The sequence below is a fragment of the Saprolegnia parasitica genome, assembly GCF_000151545.1.
Source record: "Saprolegnia parasitica CBS 223.65 unplaced genomic scaffold supercont2.4, whole genome shotgun sequence".
NCBI classification, from domain to species: Eukaryota; Oomycota; class Saprolegniomycetes; order Saprolegniales; family Saprolegniaceae; genus Saprolegnia; species Saprolegnia parasitica.
The window spans coordinates 633,018-650,662 of record NW_012156398.1 but is presented as its reverse complement, the minus strand read 5'-3'; the positions used below and the strand labels follow the sequence as shown (position 1 = coordinate 650,662).

The following is a 17,645-nucleotide window of genomic DNA, read 5'->3' as shown; positions in this document are numbered from 1 at the left end:
TGTGGCGCTCGTCATCGGCCGAAATCAGGACGCGCGATGTCGGCGTTTACGTCGACGCTGCCATGCAGATGAGGTCGTACGATGGACCATTGGCCGCCAGAAGCTAGAGCGCCGTCGCTGCACGAGCTAGCGTCGAGGCCCACGACGAGGTGCGCGCTTGAAGTGGCTCGACGAGAGGCCATCGTCCGAGCTGTCGGTCCATCGGAACGGACACTTGACGGCGCCATCCGATACGCATCAGGTGGGTGCAGAGTGGCCGCTTCCGAGGCCTTCCGATGGCGATGTGTTTGGCCAATCGCCGCCGATCGCAGGGTAGTACTTCATGCAGTTTGTACTTGGCCATGCAGCGGCATGCATGAAATAGACGGATGCGTGTCCTTGCAATGGTATGCTTCCTTCGCCCACCGCCCTCGGCGCAGCTGCCACGTTGCCAGCGACGGCGACTCGTAGAATGCTCGATTGCGTCCGAGCTATGGAACTCAGGGACCACTGCATCGTGCTGGGCTCGGTGAGCTACCACTGGTGACAGCACTGGTGGGCGCCTGGAGGCTGGCGTCGCGACGTTGTCGGGAAACGTTACACGTCACAGCGTGTCGCCCAGATCGAGAAGCCTGTTCGATGCGCCCTTCCTGCCTAATACAATTGGACCTCTCCTGCGTTGCGCCACGCACGTTAGTTAGTTCGCCCCTGTCGACTAACTAATGCTATTACACGCTATGACGTGCTTGGTACTCACGCTGTCGTGGCGCCACCGCATTGCGTGTACCCGCTGGCCTTTTCGAGAAACTGCGTAGAGGTCGTGCAAATCGTACAATTCAGTAGCCGCCGGTCGTACAATTCACGGGGAGGTCGTACACTTTTTTCGCGGGTCGTACCAACCACATACGAAAAGCAAGTACAAAGGTCGTACAAATCCAAGCGACGCCCACGTGGTATGTATTTATAGAGGCAGTCAGTGGCGAGACCTGTAGCATTCGATACCGCGTCGCCACCTCGAGAAGTGTCAGTTTGGATTTTACCTCTCAAGACCCACTACCATGGCCGACCAGCTTACCGAAGAACAGATCGCGGAATTCAAGGAAGCATTCTCGCTCTTTGACAAGGACGGCGATGGGACCATCACGACGAAGGAGCTCGGCACGGTCATGCGCTCGCTCGGCCAGAACCCCACGGAGGCCGAACTCCAGGACATGATCAACGAGGTCGACGCTGACGGCAACGGCACGATCGACTTCCCCGAGTTCCTCACGATGATGGCTCGCAAGATGAAGGACACGGACTCGGAGGAGGAGATCCTCGAGGCCTTCAAGGTCTTTGACAAGGACGGCAACGGGTTCATCTCGGCGGCCGAACTCCGCCACATCATGACCAACCTCGGCGAGAAGCTCACGGACGAGGAAGTCGACGAGATGATCCGCGAAGCCGATATCGACGGCGATGGCCAGATCAACTACGAAGAGTTCGTCAAGATGATGATGTCCAAGTAAACCTGTCGGATTTTTATACTCAACACCGATGATTATTGTAATTTGAACGTCGTGTGCGACCCTTCCGAATCCTCGATTGCCAGAGCGTCTCGCCGGAGTCCATGGGCCTCTCCACGGCCTAGGAAGAAGGTATCGGTACATGGAAACGAAGCAAGCCGGTCGATGGCGACACCAGTGGGATGCAGACGTGGCAACATGTCGGGGGCACCGGTTGCAAGAAAAGCGCATCGGTTTCTCTGGCTCAAGTCATCGACACGAGAGCGTGACCCTGGCTGTCTCGCCCGCGCGAGAAAGCCCGAGCTCCGTCCATGGTGCCAGCACGTCGACGAGTGCAGTCGTTGAAATGGTCGACCTCGAGGCTGACGATGGGGTTCGCATGCAAGGTGTCGATCGTCGCCAAGAAGCGCAGGTAGATTCAATCGAGCAGACGCGCGCACTAGCTGAACGCCCACTCTTGAGCGAGCAGATATTGGTATGGACCGATCGCCAGTAGGCACCGCAGGTACAGATTGGTGTGGGGCGGAGTCATTGCCTCGCTGGCGGCAGGTTCTCTCGCAAGGCCGTGTGGAGGTCGGTATCTTTGCGCCGAGAGAGATGCCCAAGCACTCGTAGCCATCATCGAGTCTACGATGCATCAGCACCGACGCCAGGCCATGAACCAGCTCATTTGCCCCTTTGACCGACACAGCCTCCTGTTCTTCACAGCAATATCTACACCGAACCAACAACCTTGACAACAACAGCCATTCCATTTCGCTCACGCTCACGATGGCTCTCCACCATCGCGGGCTTGCAGAGACGTGTACCTCCTACCTTTGTTGCTTGTACGCAATGACGTCTTTCAAGTCGCATGACCTCGTCCACTGCGTCAAGTACGGGGGACGACTCATCATTTGATGAACCACGCAGCGAGGTAATTGTCTTCTTCGCTTTATCTCGTCGCTCGATGACGTTTGATGTCTTTCGACTCGAGTTAAACGCCTCCAGCCCACGACACGCGATTATTCGCCGGGTCTCTATCGAAGAGCCCACCCTGTGGAGCTTGTGCACGAGCGCGCATCGCGGCAGCGTGCACCTCACCTTTGTATGACGTGGCCTTTTCGCCGACGTTTGACGTCTTTCGACTCGAGATCAACGCGTTAATGTGGTCGATTGTGTCGGCAAGGGCGAAGAGGCCGTCGATGGGCCTTCTTCGGCCTGTCTTCGCGGCATGTCGGTGGATACCTTTTTAGCCAATCACAGCGCGTCCTCACACATCACGCGTTTTGATTGGTCACGACGAGCGATTTGGCCACTGCTTCTGATCGTCACTTCTCGTTTGGAGCAAGCTTTGGAGCAAGCTTTGGAGCATGGGGCCGCCGCTGGCCGACGTGCTCGAAGCCATGGACGTCAACCTCGACGCGACGACGGCCGACGCAGCGACGGCCAAGGCCATTGCACAGAGCCCGATGCTGACGCAGGCGGCGACGGACCCGGTCTTTACCGCCGTGCTGCGCAACTGTGACTGCAAGCGCACCGCGGCCGAGATTGTCGACTACTGCGAGCGCCGCGGGAACGTTGTCGACATTGTGCGCTGCCACGTGCGCACGCCGCAGCCTAAGACGCCGCGCAAGAAGACGGCGATCGTCTCGGTCGCGTCGCGCCTAGGGCTCGAGCGGCTACTGCAACTCGACAAGACGTACTGGGACGAGCGCCCCTTGTATGTGCGCGAGAGCAAGGACCCGGCGCTGGCGGCGCTGGTCCATGATTCGCTTTCGCGTCGGTTTGCAGCCGAAGCCTTCCACATTGTGCCATCGATCGAGACGGCCGAGATGGTCCCGCCTCGGTTCTCTGCGACGACAGACGTGGCCTTTCTCTGCAATGGGCGAAGCGCCGACGGGTTCTCGATCGAGTTTGACGCGCACCGCGTGTCGTTCAAGGTGTCGTCGGTCGCGACCTGCAGCGTTGGCGCGGACGGCGCGGGGTCGACGGTCGTCTGGCTCACGCTCCGCCGCGCCCCGTTTGTCTTTCGATCCGGCGACGCGGACGAGGACTTGTTTTTCTTGATGCTATCGACCTTTGGCCGCCTCTAGCATCTCCCGACGCTCTGGGAACGCGACGATAGCGGGTGGAAGGACGCGGGCGAGTGGGTGCGCGTCGTGGATCCGTCGCCGGCCAAGGCCTTCGGCATGTACCTCTGCTACCAGCTCGTGTTGTCGACGTCGACGCCAAGCGATGTGCTCGACGTTCTTCGGCGCATGGGGCTCGAGCACGTGGCCTTTGTCGAGGCCGCGCTGCCGCGCCTCCTGCTCGCGCCACATGTGGCGTTGCCCGTGTCGGACTGGAGCGGCGGTTTTGACACGCTCTTGGCGCCGCTCTCGGATGCCATCAAATACGCTCTGCATGTGCTCTTGAGCAACCACGTGATTGTGTTGACGCACGCGGCCCAAGTCTCGGCGCTTGTATCGTCGCTGCAAGCATCGACGATCTCGGCCGCCGCCATTCTGCGGCTGGCGCACTGGCGTCACCGGCGAACGTCGTCGGCATGGCGCAAGCTCTTGGCGACGATTGCGGCGCCGCCGCCGCCGCCGCGACCGGATCCACCGGGCGTCGTCCGGGTCCGGCGCGTGCTCGTGACGCCGCTGCGCATTGTCGTCGACGTGCCCGACCTCGATGCGTCCAACCGCGTCCTCCGTCTCTACGCAGCGCACCTCGACCGCTTTGTCCGCGCGACGTTTGTCGACGAGCACTATGGGTCGGTGCACCGCGTCAAGCGCGACATGCCCCATCGGATTGCGTCGATTGTCAGGGATGGCTTTTACATTGCGGGCGCCCACTATGTGTTTCTGGGTTACTCGAACGCGCAGCTGCGCAGCCAAAGCGCGTGGTTTTACAATGCACCAACCATGGGCGACGCGTCGGCGCCGAGCGTGGCCGAGATTCACGCGTCGCTGGGGGACTTCCTGGCGATTCCGACGGTCGGCAAGCGCGGTGCGCGGCTCGGCCAAGCGTTTAGCGGCACGACGACCGCGGTGGTCGTGCCCATCACTGAGACGCTGCGGGTGCCCGACATGGAGCGCAACGGCTTTTGCTTTTCGGACGGCGTTGGCATGATTTCGGTGACGTTGGCGGCGACGGTGGCGAGCGCGCTGCGACTGATGACGGTCCCGTCGGCCTTTCAGATTCGGTACGGCGGGCACAAGGGCGTCGTGTCGGTCAACCCGGCGCTGTCTGGGAATGTGAGCATGGCGCTGCGCCCGAGCATGTGCAAGTTTGAGTCGACGCACGTCGCCCTCGAGATTTGCTCGACGGCGTCGCGCATGAGCTGCTACTTGAACCGCAAGCTCATCTCGGTGCTTTCGGCGCGCGGCGTGAAGGACGCAACCTTTCTAGCGCTCTACGATGACATGCTCGCCAGCCTCGACGCGTGCCTTGGTAGCGCGGCGGCGGCGACGCAGCTCGTGGCGACGCACGACCCGAGCAGTCCGATTGCCAAGCTCTTGGCGGCCGGCGTCGGGCTCGACGACCGGTACGTCTTTGAGTGGATTGGTGTCCTCCGCAGCCGGCTCCTGCGCAACGTGGAGCTCAAGGCGCGCATTTTGGTCCCAAACGGCGTCAACCTCGTGGGCGTCGTGGACGAGACGCAGTCGCTGCCCGCGCACACTGTATTTTTCCAGACGCGCAGCGGACCGAATCCCGCGTTTGGGTCGTCGGTTGCGGTCGGCCGGTGTCCGTGTCTGCACCCGGGCGACATTCAGTGCCTCACGCTGGTGGATGCGCCGGCCCTGCGCCACTTGTATGACGTGCTGGTGTTTTCAAGTGCCGGTGACCGGCCAGACCCCGACACGATGGCCGGTGGCGACCTCGACGGCGACGTCTACTTTTGCATTTGGGATCCGCGGCTGCTGCCGACGACGGTGTACCCGCCGATGGAAGCCGCGATGGCTGCGACGCCGCCAACCTCGGTGGACCCGACCATGAACGTACGACGAGAATGGTGTGTGACATGCAGTACGCTGACGTGGCTGTAGGCGATTGGCCGATTCTACGTCGACTATCTCATGAACGACAACCTCGGGCAGATTGCCAACACGCATGTCGTGCTCTGCGACCTGAGTCCGCTCGGCGCATGCGACCCGCTGGCGCTCGCGTTTGCTTCTGCGCACGCGGTGGCCGTCGACTATGCCAAGTCGGGCATCCCGGCTTCGATTCCCAAGTACCCGCCGATGGACGTGTACCCCGACTTTATGGACAAGCCCGACAAAGGGGTGTACACGAGTCGACGAAAGTGCTCGGGCAATTGTACCGCCGCGCCAAGACGGCGCGCCTCGTCGAGCCCACGTGCCATGCCAGGATGCTCGGCTGCCTCGCGCCAGGCTTTGAAATCTATCAAAGCGACGCGCGCGAGATGTTTGTCGACTATACGTTGGCGCTCTATGACGTGGCCACACGGTTTGAGGTCGCGACCGAAGCCGAACTGGTCTCGGGCTACGTGCGGCACCTCTCGGCCAAGGTCTGTCGCACGCGCGGCGCCAAGGCCACCGACGACACGCTCGAGCGCCTTCGCCTCGCGGTCCGCCGCGTCCAAAAGGAGTTTACCGACGTGTTTTGGGCCGAGTTTAGCGACCCGACCGACGACGACGTCCGTGTGCTCCAGAAGGCGTCGGCCTGGTACCACTGCGCGTACACGTATGTCTGGCCCAGCGGCCACGCGCCGTATTTGAGCTTCGGCTGGCTCGCTCTCGGACCCATGTGCCACCTCGTGCGCGGCAGCCAGTCGTGATGAGAGCGTGCATTATGAAGTAATACCGAGTTGCGTGCGATCGATCCGATGGTCTTTTGTTGTTGGTTGATTATTCGAGACCGTACTAGTAGCGACGCGGGAACATGGTGCATGGAAGCAGCGATCGCCACACTGGAATGTATGACGCGAGAAGCGTCGTTAGTATTATGTACACGCGTGGCTGGGGCGTCGGCTTAGGCTGCTGGCTTTTCCTCGGCTTCCTTTTCCTTCGTGTCGTCGACCTTGGTCTCGACCTTGACCTCTTCCGTCTCGGAGACTTGGAGGACGACGAGCGTGAACTTCGCGTACTGCGCGATGAGCATCTCGTGGAGCTTGGTGCGGAGGCGGAGGCACTCGATGTCGCTCTCGGCCGCGTCAAAGAGCTTGGTGAGGTACTTTTTGGAGCGGGCGTAGAGGTTGAGGATGTGGTAGGCGTGCATGACGGCCATCTTGTACTCCATGTTCTCGTACTTGATGACGATCCCGTCGTTGTTCATGACGATGTACGAGAAGAAGCCGGGCTTGGCCTTGAGCGCCTTGATCGTCTCCTCGACCTCGTTCGGCGCGTTGTTGGCCATTGCACTATGGATCTTATAGGGGCGCGCTCACACTATTTACGAATATAGATGGTGGGGAATAGAATAGTGTCAAGTGCAATCTCGACGACTGGCATGGATCGGGTTGCCTACAATGGCCATGGCGATCTCCCGCTCAACGTGGCACGCCTTGTCGAGCCATCCGACGGCCAAGCGCCAATCCGCTGCGTGCGCCTCACGCACGCTGCCACGGATGCAGCGATCCTCTGCGCCGGCTGGACGGCCCGCGCAAAGGACGACGACGAAGCGCGCGATGTGCAGCTACCGCCATGGATGTTGCACGTACTGGGCATCGCGCACGGCGGCAATGGCCTCGTGTGCGAGACCATTGATATGCTGGAAGACGTCGCCGAGTCCATTGTCGTCGAGCCGCTGGGTGCATTCCCGCTGCAACGCGGGTCGCCCGCTTTGCCTCCAGTGCTCGTCAACAATACGCTCGACCTCTCGACGACCTTTGGCTGCCAAGTCGAGTACGTCAGCGTCGGCCACACAGTAGGTGTCCTGGTTCTCGGCCTTCCTTACCTCTTTCGCGTGCATGCGATTGCGACCGCGACCAACCCTGCGGCGCCGCTCGCACGCGTGGGCCGCGCCACCCACGTCCATCTTGTACGACAGTCCAGTGACGCCTCGTCGACGCTCGGCAAGAGCAGCACGCAGCTCGACGACGTATGGACCGCGCATCCGTGGCGCGGTCGCATCGAGCAAATGGCTTTGCCGGCTACGAGGATATCGTCGACGATCTGCTCTTCCATCTTCGTCTCGTGCTTCTCGCCTCGTCCGAGTACGTTGCGTCCCACGGCCTCCTCGTGCGCGGCGTCCGCGGCGTGGGCAAGACGCTCTTGCTGCAAGCGCTCGGAACGCAGCTCCGGAGCCTCGGGATCCCCGTCTTGTACCTTGAGGGCATGGCGTTGATGCTCGAGTCGGCCGTGACGACTGCGTTTCCATCACCAACGGCTTTCTTGGCCCACAAGATGCAGTCGCTCACAGAGTGTGGTGTCCTCCTCCTCGACAATGTCGATGCGTGCTTTGAAGAGCACGAGGTGTCGCCCATGGGCCGCAGCCTCCTCCAGGTCCTCGATTCGATTGGCTCGCGCCGCGTCGTCGTCGTCGCGTCATCGACGGTCGGTCTTCCCGCGTCGGCGACGCGCGTCGGCCGGCTCGAGCGCGAGTTGGAGCTGCCCGTGCCGAGCGAAGCGTGCCGCCACGCGATTCTGCATCGGCTGCTGCTCGCAGCGCCGCTGGACGCGCCTCGGAACGACGTAGCACATCGCGTGGCGCTCGCGACCGGCGGCTACGTCGCCAAGGACCTCGTCCGCGTCTGCCGGCACGCGCTCGCGTCGTCCAAGCTCCAGGAGGCGCCGACCGTCGTGTGGCAAGACTTTGTCAAGGTACGTCGCGTTGGTAAAACGATGCACAGGACGACCATCTAATTAGGCGCTTGGGGTCACGACGCCGTCGCAGCTCCAAACCCTCAACGTGCAGGCCCCCGGCGCCGCGTTGGCGAGCTGGACCCGCTTCGCGGGCTATGCGACGCTCAAGAACCGCCTCCTCGAGCTCATCTCGTACCGCTTTGAGCGAAAAGAAGCGCTGGCGGCCCTCGGTGTGCAGAGTGTCTCCGGCATTCTTCTCTACGGTCCGTCGGGCTGTGGCAAAACCACGCTCGTGCGCGGCCTCGCGGCCAAGTGCAACGCCAACTTTGTGCGCGTCCAGGTTGATACGTTGATACTTTAGTTTTTGGACGACAGACATATCGTATGCGATTGATGGTGCTGGCTAGTCGTCCGACCTCTTGTCCAAGTACTTTGGGGAGACGGAAAAGTCGATCCGAGATGTGTTTGGTACGTTTTGTCCTTACTCTCTGTGACGATGACGTCGACGCGTAGCTCGCGCACGGGCGTCGGCGCCGTGCATTCTGTTTTTGACGAAGTACGATCGATGCAAAAAGTATCTGGCAGGAATTGAACCCACTTCGGATAGCTCGACGCGATCGCGGAGAAGCGAGCGTTCGACAGTACGCAACCGGAATCGGTCGTGTCGTAGCATGCACGTCCACTTGTAGGTGCTGGCGGCGGCAGCAGCAGCAGTGTCTACGCCCGCGTCTTGTCCACGCTGCTCAACGAAATGGACGGCGTTGGCGGGTGTGCCATCTTCGACCTCTCGGTTCTCTTTCACAACGGTCCATGACGTCCTAGGCAGGCGTCCGAGGTGATTGTGATGGCGGCCACCAACCGCAAGGATGCACTCGACGCGGTTTGAACCACGAGTCTCGATGACGCAGTCGACGCATTTTCATGCGTAGGCGCTTGTGCGGCCGGGCCGCATCGACCAAGCCCTCGAGGTCGGGTACCCGAACGAAAACGACCGCCTCGTACGAAATATGATGTCATCCTGATACACTGATACATTGCTTTAGGCCATTTTCGAGTCGTACACGCGCCGCATGCCCCTATCGCCCGACGTCGACCTCGCCGCACTTGCGTCGACGCCCTTTGATTTGCGCAACGACATGAGTCAAATGCTGCGGTCGGCACACATGACGGGCGCCGACATTGGCGCCATCTGCAAGGCCGCCGCCTTCCATGCGCTTCGGCACGACGAGCACGCGGCGACCGTTGGCATGGCGCACTTTAGAGCCGCGATCGCCTCGCGCCTCGAGCGTGTCTAAGGCGCTTCTTTGTCTTCGACCTTGATGATGATGCGATGATCGGTTGTCTTCTTGGCAGCTTTGCTCGAACGCGCCGTGTTGATCATGGCCAGTGCGTCCGCGAGGCGCCCGTGGACCTTGCGCTTGACGCGTTGCGCGCAGACCGTTGGCGGCATCTCGATGTGCTCGGGAAACGATGCACCAAGCGGAGAGTCGACACACGTACGGCGCTGCATGCTCGGCGGGGCGGCAGGCGGGCTAAAGACTTGGGCAAATGGAAAGAGCGGTCCTAGAAACGGGTGCAGGAGCGCCTACCAGGACGGTCCGATTTGTGTCGAAAGCTGCGACGGACCTGCTTTGCGGTCATGCGCTGCGTAGGCGAAGTCTCGAGGAGACTTGCGAGAAAGCTGCGCAAGTGGCGGTCGGTCGCATCGAGCGCGTAGGCGTCGGCGATCGCATCGAGCGAAAGGGTCGGCAATGTCGCCTGGCGCTCAAAAGCACTTGTGTAGAGCCCACGCGACAAGATCTAATGGGATTGGATGAGAGGCTTCCATGGCGTGACGTGGATGACGCACGGTCGTCAGTGGCGTGGCCGAGAGCTGCTGCATCTGGACGAGCAATGCGACGCGGTCGGTCGCGTTGAAGAGAGGCTGGCCGAGGACGCACTCGAGCACGATGCAGCCGAGCGACCACATGTCGGCCGCGCACGAGATGGAGACGCCCATGGCCACCTCGGGCGCGCGGTAGAGGATGGTCTGGATGTCAAAGCCGTGGTCCGTCGCCATCGTCTGGACGCTGACGTTGTCGATCGCATTGCCAAAGTCGATGAGCTTGATATCGCATCTGGACGAGGCGTCGCGGTACAGGATGTTTTCGGGCTTGAGGTCGGCGTGGATGATGTTCTAGCATGGCAGGATGACGACCAAGAAGTCGGTATGCAGTATATAGTACACTACCATGTCGTGCAGGACGGAGAGGGCCGCGCACGTCTGCGCCACCTGCAGCGCTGCCATCAGTACCATCCTCGTCACGGTCGACGGGACGTACCATCGTCCGAAGCGCGGCGAGCTCCATATGACGGCGCGCGACGCACTTGTCTGGACGCTGACGCACCTGCTCCAGGATCGACGACATAGTACTCGCGTCGTCCTCTGCGGACGCCCGGGGTCGCTGGAAGATGGCTGGTCCCAGCAGCTCCATCGCGATGCATAGCGAGCCGCGAAACTCAAAGGCGTGAATGAACGACACAATGGGCACGTGGTGGTCGGGGTCGCGGGCGTCGACGGCGCGGAGAAGCGCGACCTCGAGCTCGCCCGCGACGAGCAGCGCTGGCGCAAAGACCTTGATCGCGACCTGCGTCTGGCTGCGCGTGTCCAGAGCGAGGAGCACGACGCCTGAGATGCCATGGCCGATCTCGCGCAGGAAGAGAAAGCGGTCGTCCAGGCGCGTCGTCCCATGGATGAGGTCCATGCTGCTGCTGCTCATGGCCATCGTCCTTGGCCACGACTGCGAACTGCGGCATGGCTCGAAATAAAATAACACGTGATTTGTATGGTGGTCAATAAAATTAAGCTACCGGCTGGTGACACCGACGACGACGACGACACACAGGACATGGACGACGACTAGGCAAAGGGCTTGGCGACGGTCGACTTGGGCCGCGCCGGCGCGGGGGCGACGTTGGCGGTTTGGCACGCCACCAGCGCTTGGCAGGCGGCGGCTTCGTTGGCCTGCTGTTGCCGCAGCTGCTGCCGCAAGTAAGCGACCTCGCCGTGCAGCTGAAGGTTCTCTTGCTGCACCTGCACGAGCATTGCGCGTAGTCGTGTCACTTCGTCTTCGGCGACCGTGGCGTCTGCTGTGGGCTTGGGCGGCGCCAACGGCGGGTACGACGTCGCTGGCGCCTCGACGCGAGGCATGATGGGCTGCATTGCCGGCGTGAGCTTGGGCGAGGATTTCCGCAGAAACGACGTGAGGCCGTTCGTGGACGGGTCGGTCGACGACGGGAAAAGACCGCCGTTGTAGGGCGGCGGTACTGGGAAGAGCGACGAGATGGACGGCGACGGCGGCGGCATGCCCGGCTTGATGGCGATTTGCTTCTTGAGCGTTCGCGGCTGTCGCGGCGACGGCGGCTTCCGAGGACTCGCGACCTTGGCGCGCTTCTCGGGAGGTCCCATCGACGACGACGACGATGCGTGCTGCTTAGGGAGCTTGGCTTCAAACTGCACGATCGTGAGCAAGAGCGACGAGCCGTACTTTTGGATCCAATGGTGGTCGCTCGGGCAGCACTGCTCGAGCTCGAGGATGCTGCGCGGGCACGTTGTCGCGACCTGCGCCAGAATGTGCGTCGGGACCACGTCCCACGGGCCAATGCCTTCTTCCTGCACCGTCTTGTTGCGCCACGCTTGGAGGTACGCAAAGAGGAGCTTGGACTGCTCGTCGCTGAGCCGGCGCCCGCGCGCCTGTGCCGCCGCGGACGGGCTCGGCCGCTTGAGAAGGCGATTCGCGTTCGACTGCTGGATCTGCATGATGCGCGTCTGGAGCGTCGCCTCGTTGGTGAAGTCGGCCTCGTTCGTCGCGGCCGCGAACAAGCTCTCTTCGATGCGCTTGGCCATGCCCGGCAGCTTCTGCAGCACGGCGGCGGGCGCGTTGGGCTTGAGCGCCGTGAGCACCGAGACGATCTGCTGCTGCACCGTCTCGCGCTTCCCAGGCGCCACGTACGCGCGCCAGTCCGAGACCATATCCGAGGTGCTGCGTCGCGGGGCCGAAATAGCCAATTGAGAAATCGGACGGATGACGCACTCGGCGTGGCGTGTGCAGTTCCGACAAAGTGCGCTCGTCATCCCCAATCGACGCCCGGATTCCTTTAAGTACGATATCCCGCGCGTGCCATGCGATGACACTCGATTAAGTGCGTGCGCGTCGGAGCACCAGTGAACGGCATCATGGATGACGCGCGGTCGAGTTGTTGGCGCCATTTCGACCGCCATCGGCGCCAAGCGGAGAGCATGTCTGCGCCACCTAAGATCTATAGACTATGCTATGCTAGATACCGAGGCCATAGCACGATCGACCAAGGAGGCGTCAGAGCGACCAAGCACGGACCGGCTGGTCTGCCGTTTACTCAACGCGCGTCGTGGCCAGTGGGATTGAAGCCCGACGATATTAGCTTCCGGCAAACGGCTCTTCTACCGCGTTTAACCAGGATGGAGTTGGCTTCGTCTTGCGGTCGACGTAGTAGTTCTTATACCTGATGCGTGAGGAGTGCACATTCCATCACGGTCGGTCGGTTGAAGGCGTGTGGGTAGGGTCCCAAGTGCAACGTCGTCTCCGCGTCGCAGGTGTCGATGACGCGCGCGTCGTTTGGGTCATACATCATTCTTGTACAATAAAATTGATTTGCGCACGACAATAATTGGTCGGAGCGCAATAAATAGCCGATTGGGGCTCGACTTATTAGAGGCTCACTTCCTTGGTCTTGGGCGACGACGACGGACTCGCATGGCCGTCAAACGCGGCGTCGCCCAGTGACAGCTGACGCTTGGGTGACATTTGCATGACCTCCATCTCAATGTGTTTGCTGTCGTCGGCGGCGGTCGAGAGACGTGCGGAGGCCCGCGTCTTGCGCATGATGAGAAAGTGGCGGATCGAGATCACAATCGAGAGCTAATGCTATCCACTCAGAGATGGCGAGGACGAGCTGCGTTCGTACGTACCGCCGCCGCAAGCCCGCCAGCGATGGTGATGAGCGTCTTCCACAGCGGCGTGCCAGAACAGTCGGGCGGACCCGACCAGTCCGACACGCATTGGCACTGCCCGTCTACCCGTGGTGCTGTCAGGCTCGAGCTCCGAGATGGCTGCATGATATTTATATGCAAGCCTACCAACGACGACACCGCGAATCGCATTGCACGTCACGTTGTCACGGGGCGACGCGGTGCTGCTGGACGGTCCAGGGGTCAAGGTGCTACTCGTGCTGCCGCTGGACGTCGGCGACTGCGTCGTGCCAGGTGATGGCGTTGTGGCTGGGGATGATGGCGTCGAGCACACGGCGCCAGACGCCCCCGTCACCTACGACCCAGACACGGAAGGTGCGATCTATCGCCCACTCGTGCATTCGTACCGTGACCTTGATCTCGGTCGACACGGAGTTGCAAATGTCGGCGCCAAACCCGCGAAAGTAGAGCGTGCCCGGGAACTGCGGGCAGATGCTAAAGGTGTTGGTCCCCGACTTGGTCGCGGCTGGTGACGTCGAGAGCGCGAGGCCCGTCTTGGCTTGGTTGGGTGCAAAAGACACATACGTGACGGTCGCTGCGCTAGCCCATTGGATCTGGAGCGGCTGGCCGGTCGTCGCCCCGATCGCGGTGCCGTCGAACGTGACGCCGGCCGTCGGCAGGATCGTCGGCGCGCCCAGTGGCGTCTTGCCGCAGTTGAAGCAGCAGTACTGAATGGCCTCGCACGCAGGGTACTGCATCGCATCGACGGCAAAGTTGGTGACGCCATTGAGGCACGTGCCGCAGCACATGTCGCCGGCAACCAACGCAGCGCAGAGAACGACCACTAGCAGGAACATGATCGGGCAACGGAATGGAGCGCGACTGGAAGGTTACCGGACGACGCTCCAGCGTTTTATCGAAGCTTCTGCCGGAGACAAAATCAGCACCAGGACGGTCCTCTCGAAACGACGCTTCGCCATGATTCAGAGCTTCAAGGGCAAAGTCATCCGGCGTGGATACAGTGTATGGATCTGGCCAGCGCTCGTTTTCTCTGAAAACAGGCTTGGTTCGCGGCCACGGGTCAGATCGTTGCTGGGTCACGGCCAGTGAATTGCAAGATCCGTGGGCGTGACATACACACAGCAAGTTTAAATGGGCTCACCTTCAACACCAGCAATGATCCGATCGGGTTTGGTACACTGGAACCAAAGACCGTAGTACACTGTATTGGACGTGACGAAAGGGTGGTTCGGTGGCAGAGCAGCTCGACGAAGATCCCGCGTCGACATGAGTACTGTCTGTCTGTGTTTGGTCCTCGTTGCTTCTTGCGCTGCTGACCAAAGGCTCCTGCTTGTACCGACGTTGCATTAGTCGTTGCTGCTACTGCGCTCTGAAACATCCATGACGAGCGCTGCAATGCTGTTTCTCACGACGTCAGAACCCACCTTGGTGTGGAGTTCTAGGGCAAGCTCTTCCCTCTCTTCCAACGGACGAACGCGGCGAACGTCTGGCGCTTGGATGTTCGAAGGGGCACTGAATACAAAACGACTGCAAAAAACCAAATAGGTCAACTCCTGGGACAATCCGGTGGCTTGGTCCGGTGGTTGGTGCCATTTAGAAATTATTGAGCTGCAAGAAGCATGATCCTGCGGTCGTTCCTGTTGCTGCTACTCGCTGCATGCGTGCACGCCCAAGTGTGCTGCCACGTCTGCCTCGCCAAACTCGGGCCCTCCAGCTACGACCCCACCGTGTTTGCCCAGTGCGACAAGAAGACGCCCGGGTGCTGCTTCTGCGATGCGCAGCTCACGATTGCCGCGCCGGCCTTCTCGTCGTCGCAGCAGCAAGGCACGTGGCAAAAGGTCGCATGGTCGGGCGTCTCCAAGGTCACCAAGGTCAATGTCCCCAAGGGCTCCGAGTCGGCGCCGCACCCGCAGCTCACGATGATGCTGTCGCCGGTCCAGCAAGATGCTGCGGGCAACTACCTCTTTTGTTCTGACACGCCCGGCGAGACGCTCTTCCGCGGCTGGGGCCCGCTCGCCGACACGTATCCGAGCAACTGCACGGCCCTCTCGGCGCAGTTGTCGATCACGATCACGGCCGGCACGGGCAAGTGCAGCGACTCGTCGCCGACGTCCAAGTCGCCGACGACCAAACCCGATGGCGCGTCGTCCCAAGCTGGCAGCTCGAGTGGTGTCACAAAGGTTCCGACCGTCAAATGCGACGCCAACCGCGGCTACATTGACAGCGACAACGTGTGCCAGTGCCTCAGCGACTACTCGGGGCCGCCCACGTGCGACGGCATGGCGCTCTGGAAGATCCTCGTGTCGGTTGCTGGCGGCCTCGCGGCGCTCTTCTCGATTGTTGTCTCGGTGCGCCAGTTCATCCTCTTCCAGCGCCGCAAGCGCGAGGAAGATGACCTTGCCAACGCGCCGGTCGACCAGTCGTCCAAGAACTTTGATACGATGTACGCGATGCCGGCGTCGCACGAGTACTACGACTCGGTCAACGCGAACGCAACAAGCAGTCGGCACACGGACGCGTCGCGCGACGGCGTCCGTGCGTCCGACGACAGCCGCGTTCGCCCGTCTCTGCCCGAGGCCGACGCCCGTTTCACGGGTGACACCGACGGGCGCTACCAGCCGCGCGAGTCCAAGGAGTACACGCTTTAAGGCCTTCATCATCCTCGTCATATGATGATCACCTTGGTCCGCCTGCCACCACCTCCGTCCGCCCGCCCGCCGCATGCCATCTTATTTATTCGCGGTGATCGAAGAAGAAGAAGAGACAGAATAAAAATTCGAGCTTTCTTCCTGCGTATCCGGATGTGGTCGGCAGCATACAAACGGCCAGTGCCGGTGGGTCCGACACCGGATACTGGGTGTGTCACCGCCGGCGTGTGTATTATTTTACCCTTCGCATACAAAGGCTAGTATATTTTTATACAAATGGGTTACAGTGGTGTTACGAGAAAGCACGTGGCGAGACACCTATTCGTAACAGGGCGCATATTTTTATTCGCCTTTTGATGTCAAGTCGGTATTCTATGACACCACGAGGTATGGAAACACTCGAATTGGTGCATTAAATGACGTCGCATTATTTCTCCGGATCTGCCGGCGGCCATTCTCGCAAGACCGGCGCATTTTCCAGTCTCTGACTTGCACCATGCGAGCTGCCCGCGTCGTCTTCGCCCTTCTGGCCGCGCTGGCGCTGCCAGCCGTGCAGGCCGAGACGTGCTGCGCCGTCTGCCTAGGCACGCTCGGCCCGGCCACGTACGACGTCACTGACTTCAACCAGTGCAGCGGCAAGCAGCCCGGCTGCTGCTTTAACTGCGCGCCCGACGCGACGATCTCGAGCCCTGCGTTCCAAGCCACGATGGCCGCCGGGACGTGGCAAACCGTGACGTGGTCCGAGCCCACGAAGGTGACCAAGGTGGATCTCGTTGGCACGGCGTCCACTGCGGCCCACCCACGGCCACAGCCCAAGGGCGTTCAAGTCGAGAAGGACGCCAAGGGCAACTACATCTTATGCCTCGATAGCGCCGGTGTGATCCTTTTCCGAGGCTTCGGAAAGGACCCGACGGGCGCGGCCTGCCAGCAGATGTCGAGCGAGCTTTCCATTACGGTCACGGCCGGTGCGGCCGGCGCGACGTGCGCCTCGAAGAAGCCGACGTCGTCGGGCTCGGGCAGCAGCGCGGGTGGCGGCAACAGCACCGCGAAGCCCAAGGTCACAGACCCGCCTTGCAACCTGCAGCGTGGCTTTGTCAACAAAGACAACGTGTGCGAATGCACGTCCGACTACTCGGGCCCGCCCGAGTGCAGCGGCCAAGCCACGTGGAAGCTCCTCGTGTCGATTGCCGGTGGCGTGGCAGCGCTGGTACGATCGCATCCTGGTCACGCACGTAGTCTCATGTCTTGAGTAGTTTTCCATTGCCATTTCGGTGCGGCAGTTCATGCTCTTCCGGAAGCGCAAGGAAGAGGAGCGGTTGCTGGCGACACAGCAGGAGCGTGCGAGCAAGGACGAAGTCGAGGTCATGGCCATCTCGTCCGGCCCCGACTACTACGACGCCAAGCGCACGCCCAACAACGGCCAAAACCAGCGCGCCGCAGCGACCAAGTCGCCGGTGCCCATGAAGCCGTATCCTGTGGACAGCCACCACAACATGTCGCCCCGGCAAAGCCGCGAGTACACGCTCTAGTTGCATTAGTTAAATACTACAGATATTCCATGTCCCGTTCCTCTACATACTCGGATGATGGTTGTCAACGCCAAGGGCCAACGCACCTCGACGCCGACGACCGAGCTCAAATGATAACTTATAGCTTGTACATATCACCGACAAAAGTACACTTTTCACCGACGCCCGTGGCTGCCTTCGTTGCTGCGTTGCTCACGCCTTGCGTTGAGATTACTTGCCGACGCGTCGCCCCTCGGTCGACCGCC

General features: G+C 61.2%; 9 protein-coding genes across 9 annotated transcripts; 4 read left to right on the top strand and 5 right to left on the bottom strand.

The window, feature by feature from the left end:
• The first annotated feature begins 1,005 nt into the window (after window positions 1–1,005).
• Window positions 1,006–1,563, top strand: SPRG_01624 (hypothetical protein). The gene has a single exon (XM_012339991.1). It carries the CDS (start codon window positions 1,038–1,040, stop codon window positions 1,485–1,487), a length of 450 nt encoding a protein of 149 aa, XP_012195381.1. The 5' UTR covers window positions 1,006–1,037; the 3' UTR covers window positions 1,488–1,563.
• Window positions 1,564–3,655: 2,092 nt separating this feature from the next.
• On the top strand, window positions 3,656–6,249 carry SPRG_22099 (hypothetical protein; the record flags this gene model as incomplete). Its single annotated transcript, XM_012340387.1, has 3 exons — window positions 3,656–5,449; window positions 5,498–5,734; window positions 5,785–6,249. The coding sequence occupies 3 exons, from the start codon at window positions 3,656–3,658 to the stop codon at window positions 6,247–6,249; spliced, it is 2,496 nt and encodes an 831-aa protein (XP_012195777.1).
• Window positions 6,250–6,443: 194 nt separating this feature from the next.
• SPRG_19341 (hypothetical protein) lies at window positions 6,444–6,827 on the bottom strand (the record flags this gene model as incomplete). The annotated part of the gene is made up of 1 exon (XM_012340361.1): window positions 6,444–6,827. The coding sequence occupies one exon, from the start codon at window positions 6,825–6,827 to the stop codon at window positions 6,444–6,446; it is 384 nt and encodes a 127-aa protein (XP_012195751.1).
• Window positions 6,828–7,513: 686 nt separating this feature from the next.
• Window positions 7,514–9,510, top strand: SPRG_19339 (hypothetical protein; the record flags this gene model as incomplete). Its single annotated transcript, XM_012340360.1, has 8 exons — window positions 7,514–8,233; window positions 8,280–8,555; window positions 8,623–8,683; window positions 8,729–8,789; window positions 8,921–8,983; window positions 9,038–9,095; window positions 9,145–9,213; window positions 9,259–9,510. 8 exons carry the CDS (start codon window positions 7,514–7,516, stop codon window positions 9,508–9,510), a joined length of 1,560 nt encoding a protein of 519 aa, XP_012195750.1.
• Window positions 9,511–9,778: 268 nt separating this feature from the next.
• SPRG_19338 (CMGC/DYRK protein kinase) lies at window positions 9,779–10,959 on the bottom strand (the record flags this gene model as incomplete). Its single annotated transcript, XM_012340359.1, has 4 exons — window positions 9,779–10,015; window positions 10,065–10,391; window positions 10,446–10,487; window positions 10,537–10,959. 4 exons carry the CDS (start codon window positions 10,957–10,959, stop codon window positions 9,779–9,781), a joined length of 1,029 nt encoding a protein of 342 aa, XP_012195749.1.
• A 155-nt stretch (window positions 10,960–11,114) lies between these two features.
• SPRG_19337 (hypothetical protein) lies at window positions 11,115–12,227 on the bottom strand (the record flags this gene model as incomplete). Its single annotated transcript, XM_012340358.1, has 1 exon — window positions 11,115–12,227. One exon carries the CDS (start codon window positions 12,225–12,227, stop codon window positions 11,115–11,117), a length of 1,113 nt encoding a protein of 370 aa, XP_012195748.1.
• Window positions 12,228–12,942: 715 nt separating this feature from the next.
• Window positions 12,943–14,059, bottom strand: SPRG_19336 (hypothetical protein; the record flags this gene model as incomplete). The annotated part of the gene is made up of 4 exons (XM_012340357.1): window positions 12,943–13,152; window positions 13,203–13,306; window positions 13,371–13,557; window positions 13,610–14,059. 4 exons carry the CDS (start codon window positions 14,057–14,059, stop codon window positions 12,943–12,945), a joined length of 951 nt encoding a protein of 316 aa, XP_012195747.1.
• Window positions 14,060–14,869: 810 nt separating this feature from the next.
• On the bottom strand, window positions 14,870–15,946 carry SPRG_19335 (hypothetical protein; the record flags this gene model as incomplete). The annotated part of the gene is made up of 1 exon (XM_012340356.1): window positions 14,870–15,946. One exon carries the CDS (start codon window positions 15,944–15,946, stop codon window positions 14,870–14,872), a length of 1,077 nt encoding a protein of 358 aa, XP_012195746.1.
• A 421-nt stretch (window positions 15,947–16,367) lies between these two features.
• On the top strand, window positions 16,368–17,400 carry SPRG_19334 (hypothetical protein; the record flags this gene model as incomplete). Its single annotated transcript, XM_012340355.1, has 2 exons — window positions 16,368–17,078; window positions 17,125–17,400. The coding sequence occupies 2 exons, from the start codon at window positions 16,368–16,370 to the stop codon at window positions 17,398–17,400; spliced, it is 987 nt and encodes a 328-aa protein (XP_012195745.1).
• Between the last annotated feature and the right edge of the window lie 245 nt (window positions 17,401–17,645).

What these genes read in the sequence shown, in the direction of transcription:
- SPRG_01624 (XM_012339991.1), top strand. Translation starts at nt 1,038, where the DNA reads ATGGCCGACCAGCTTACCGAAGAACAGATCGCGGAATTCAAGGAAGCA.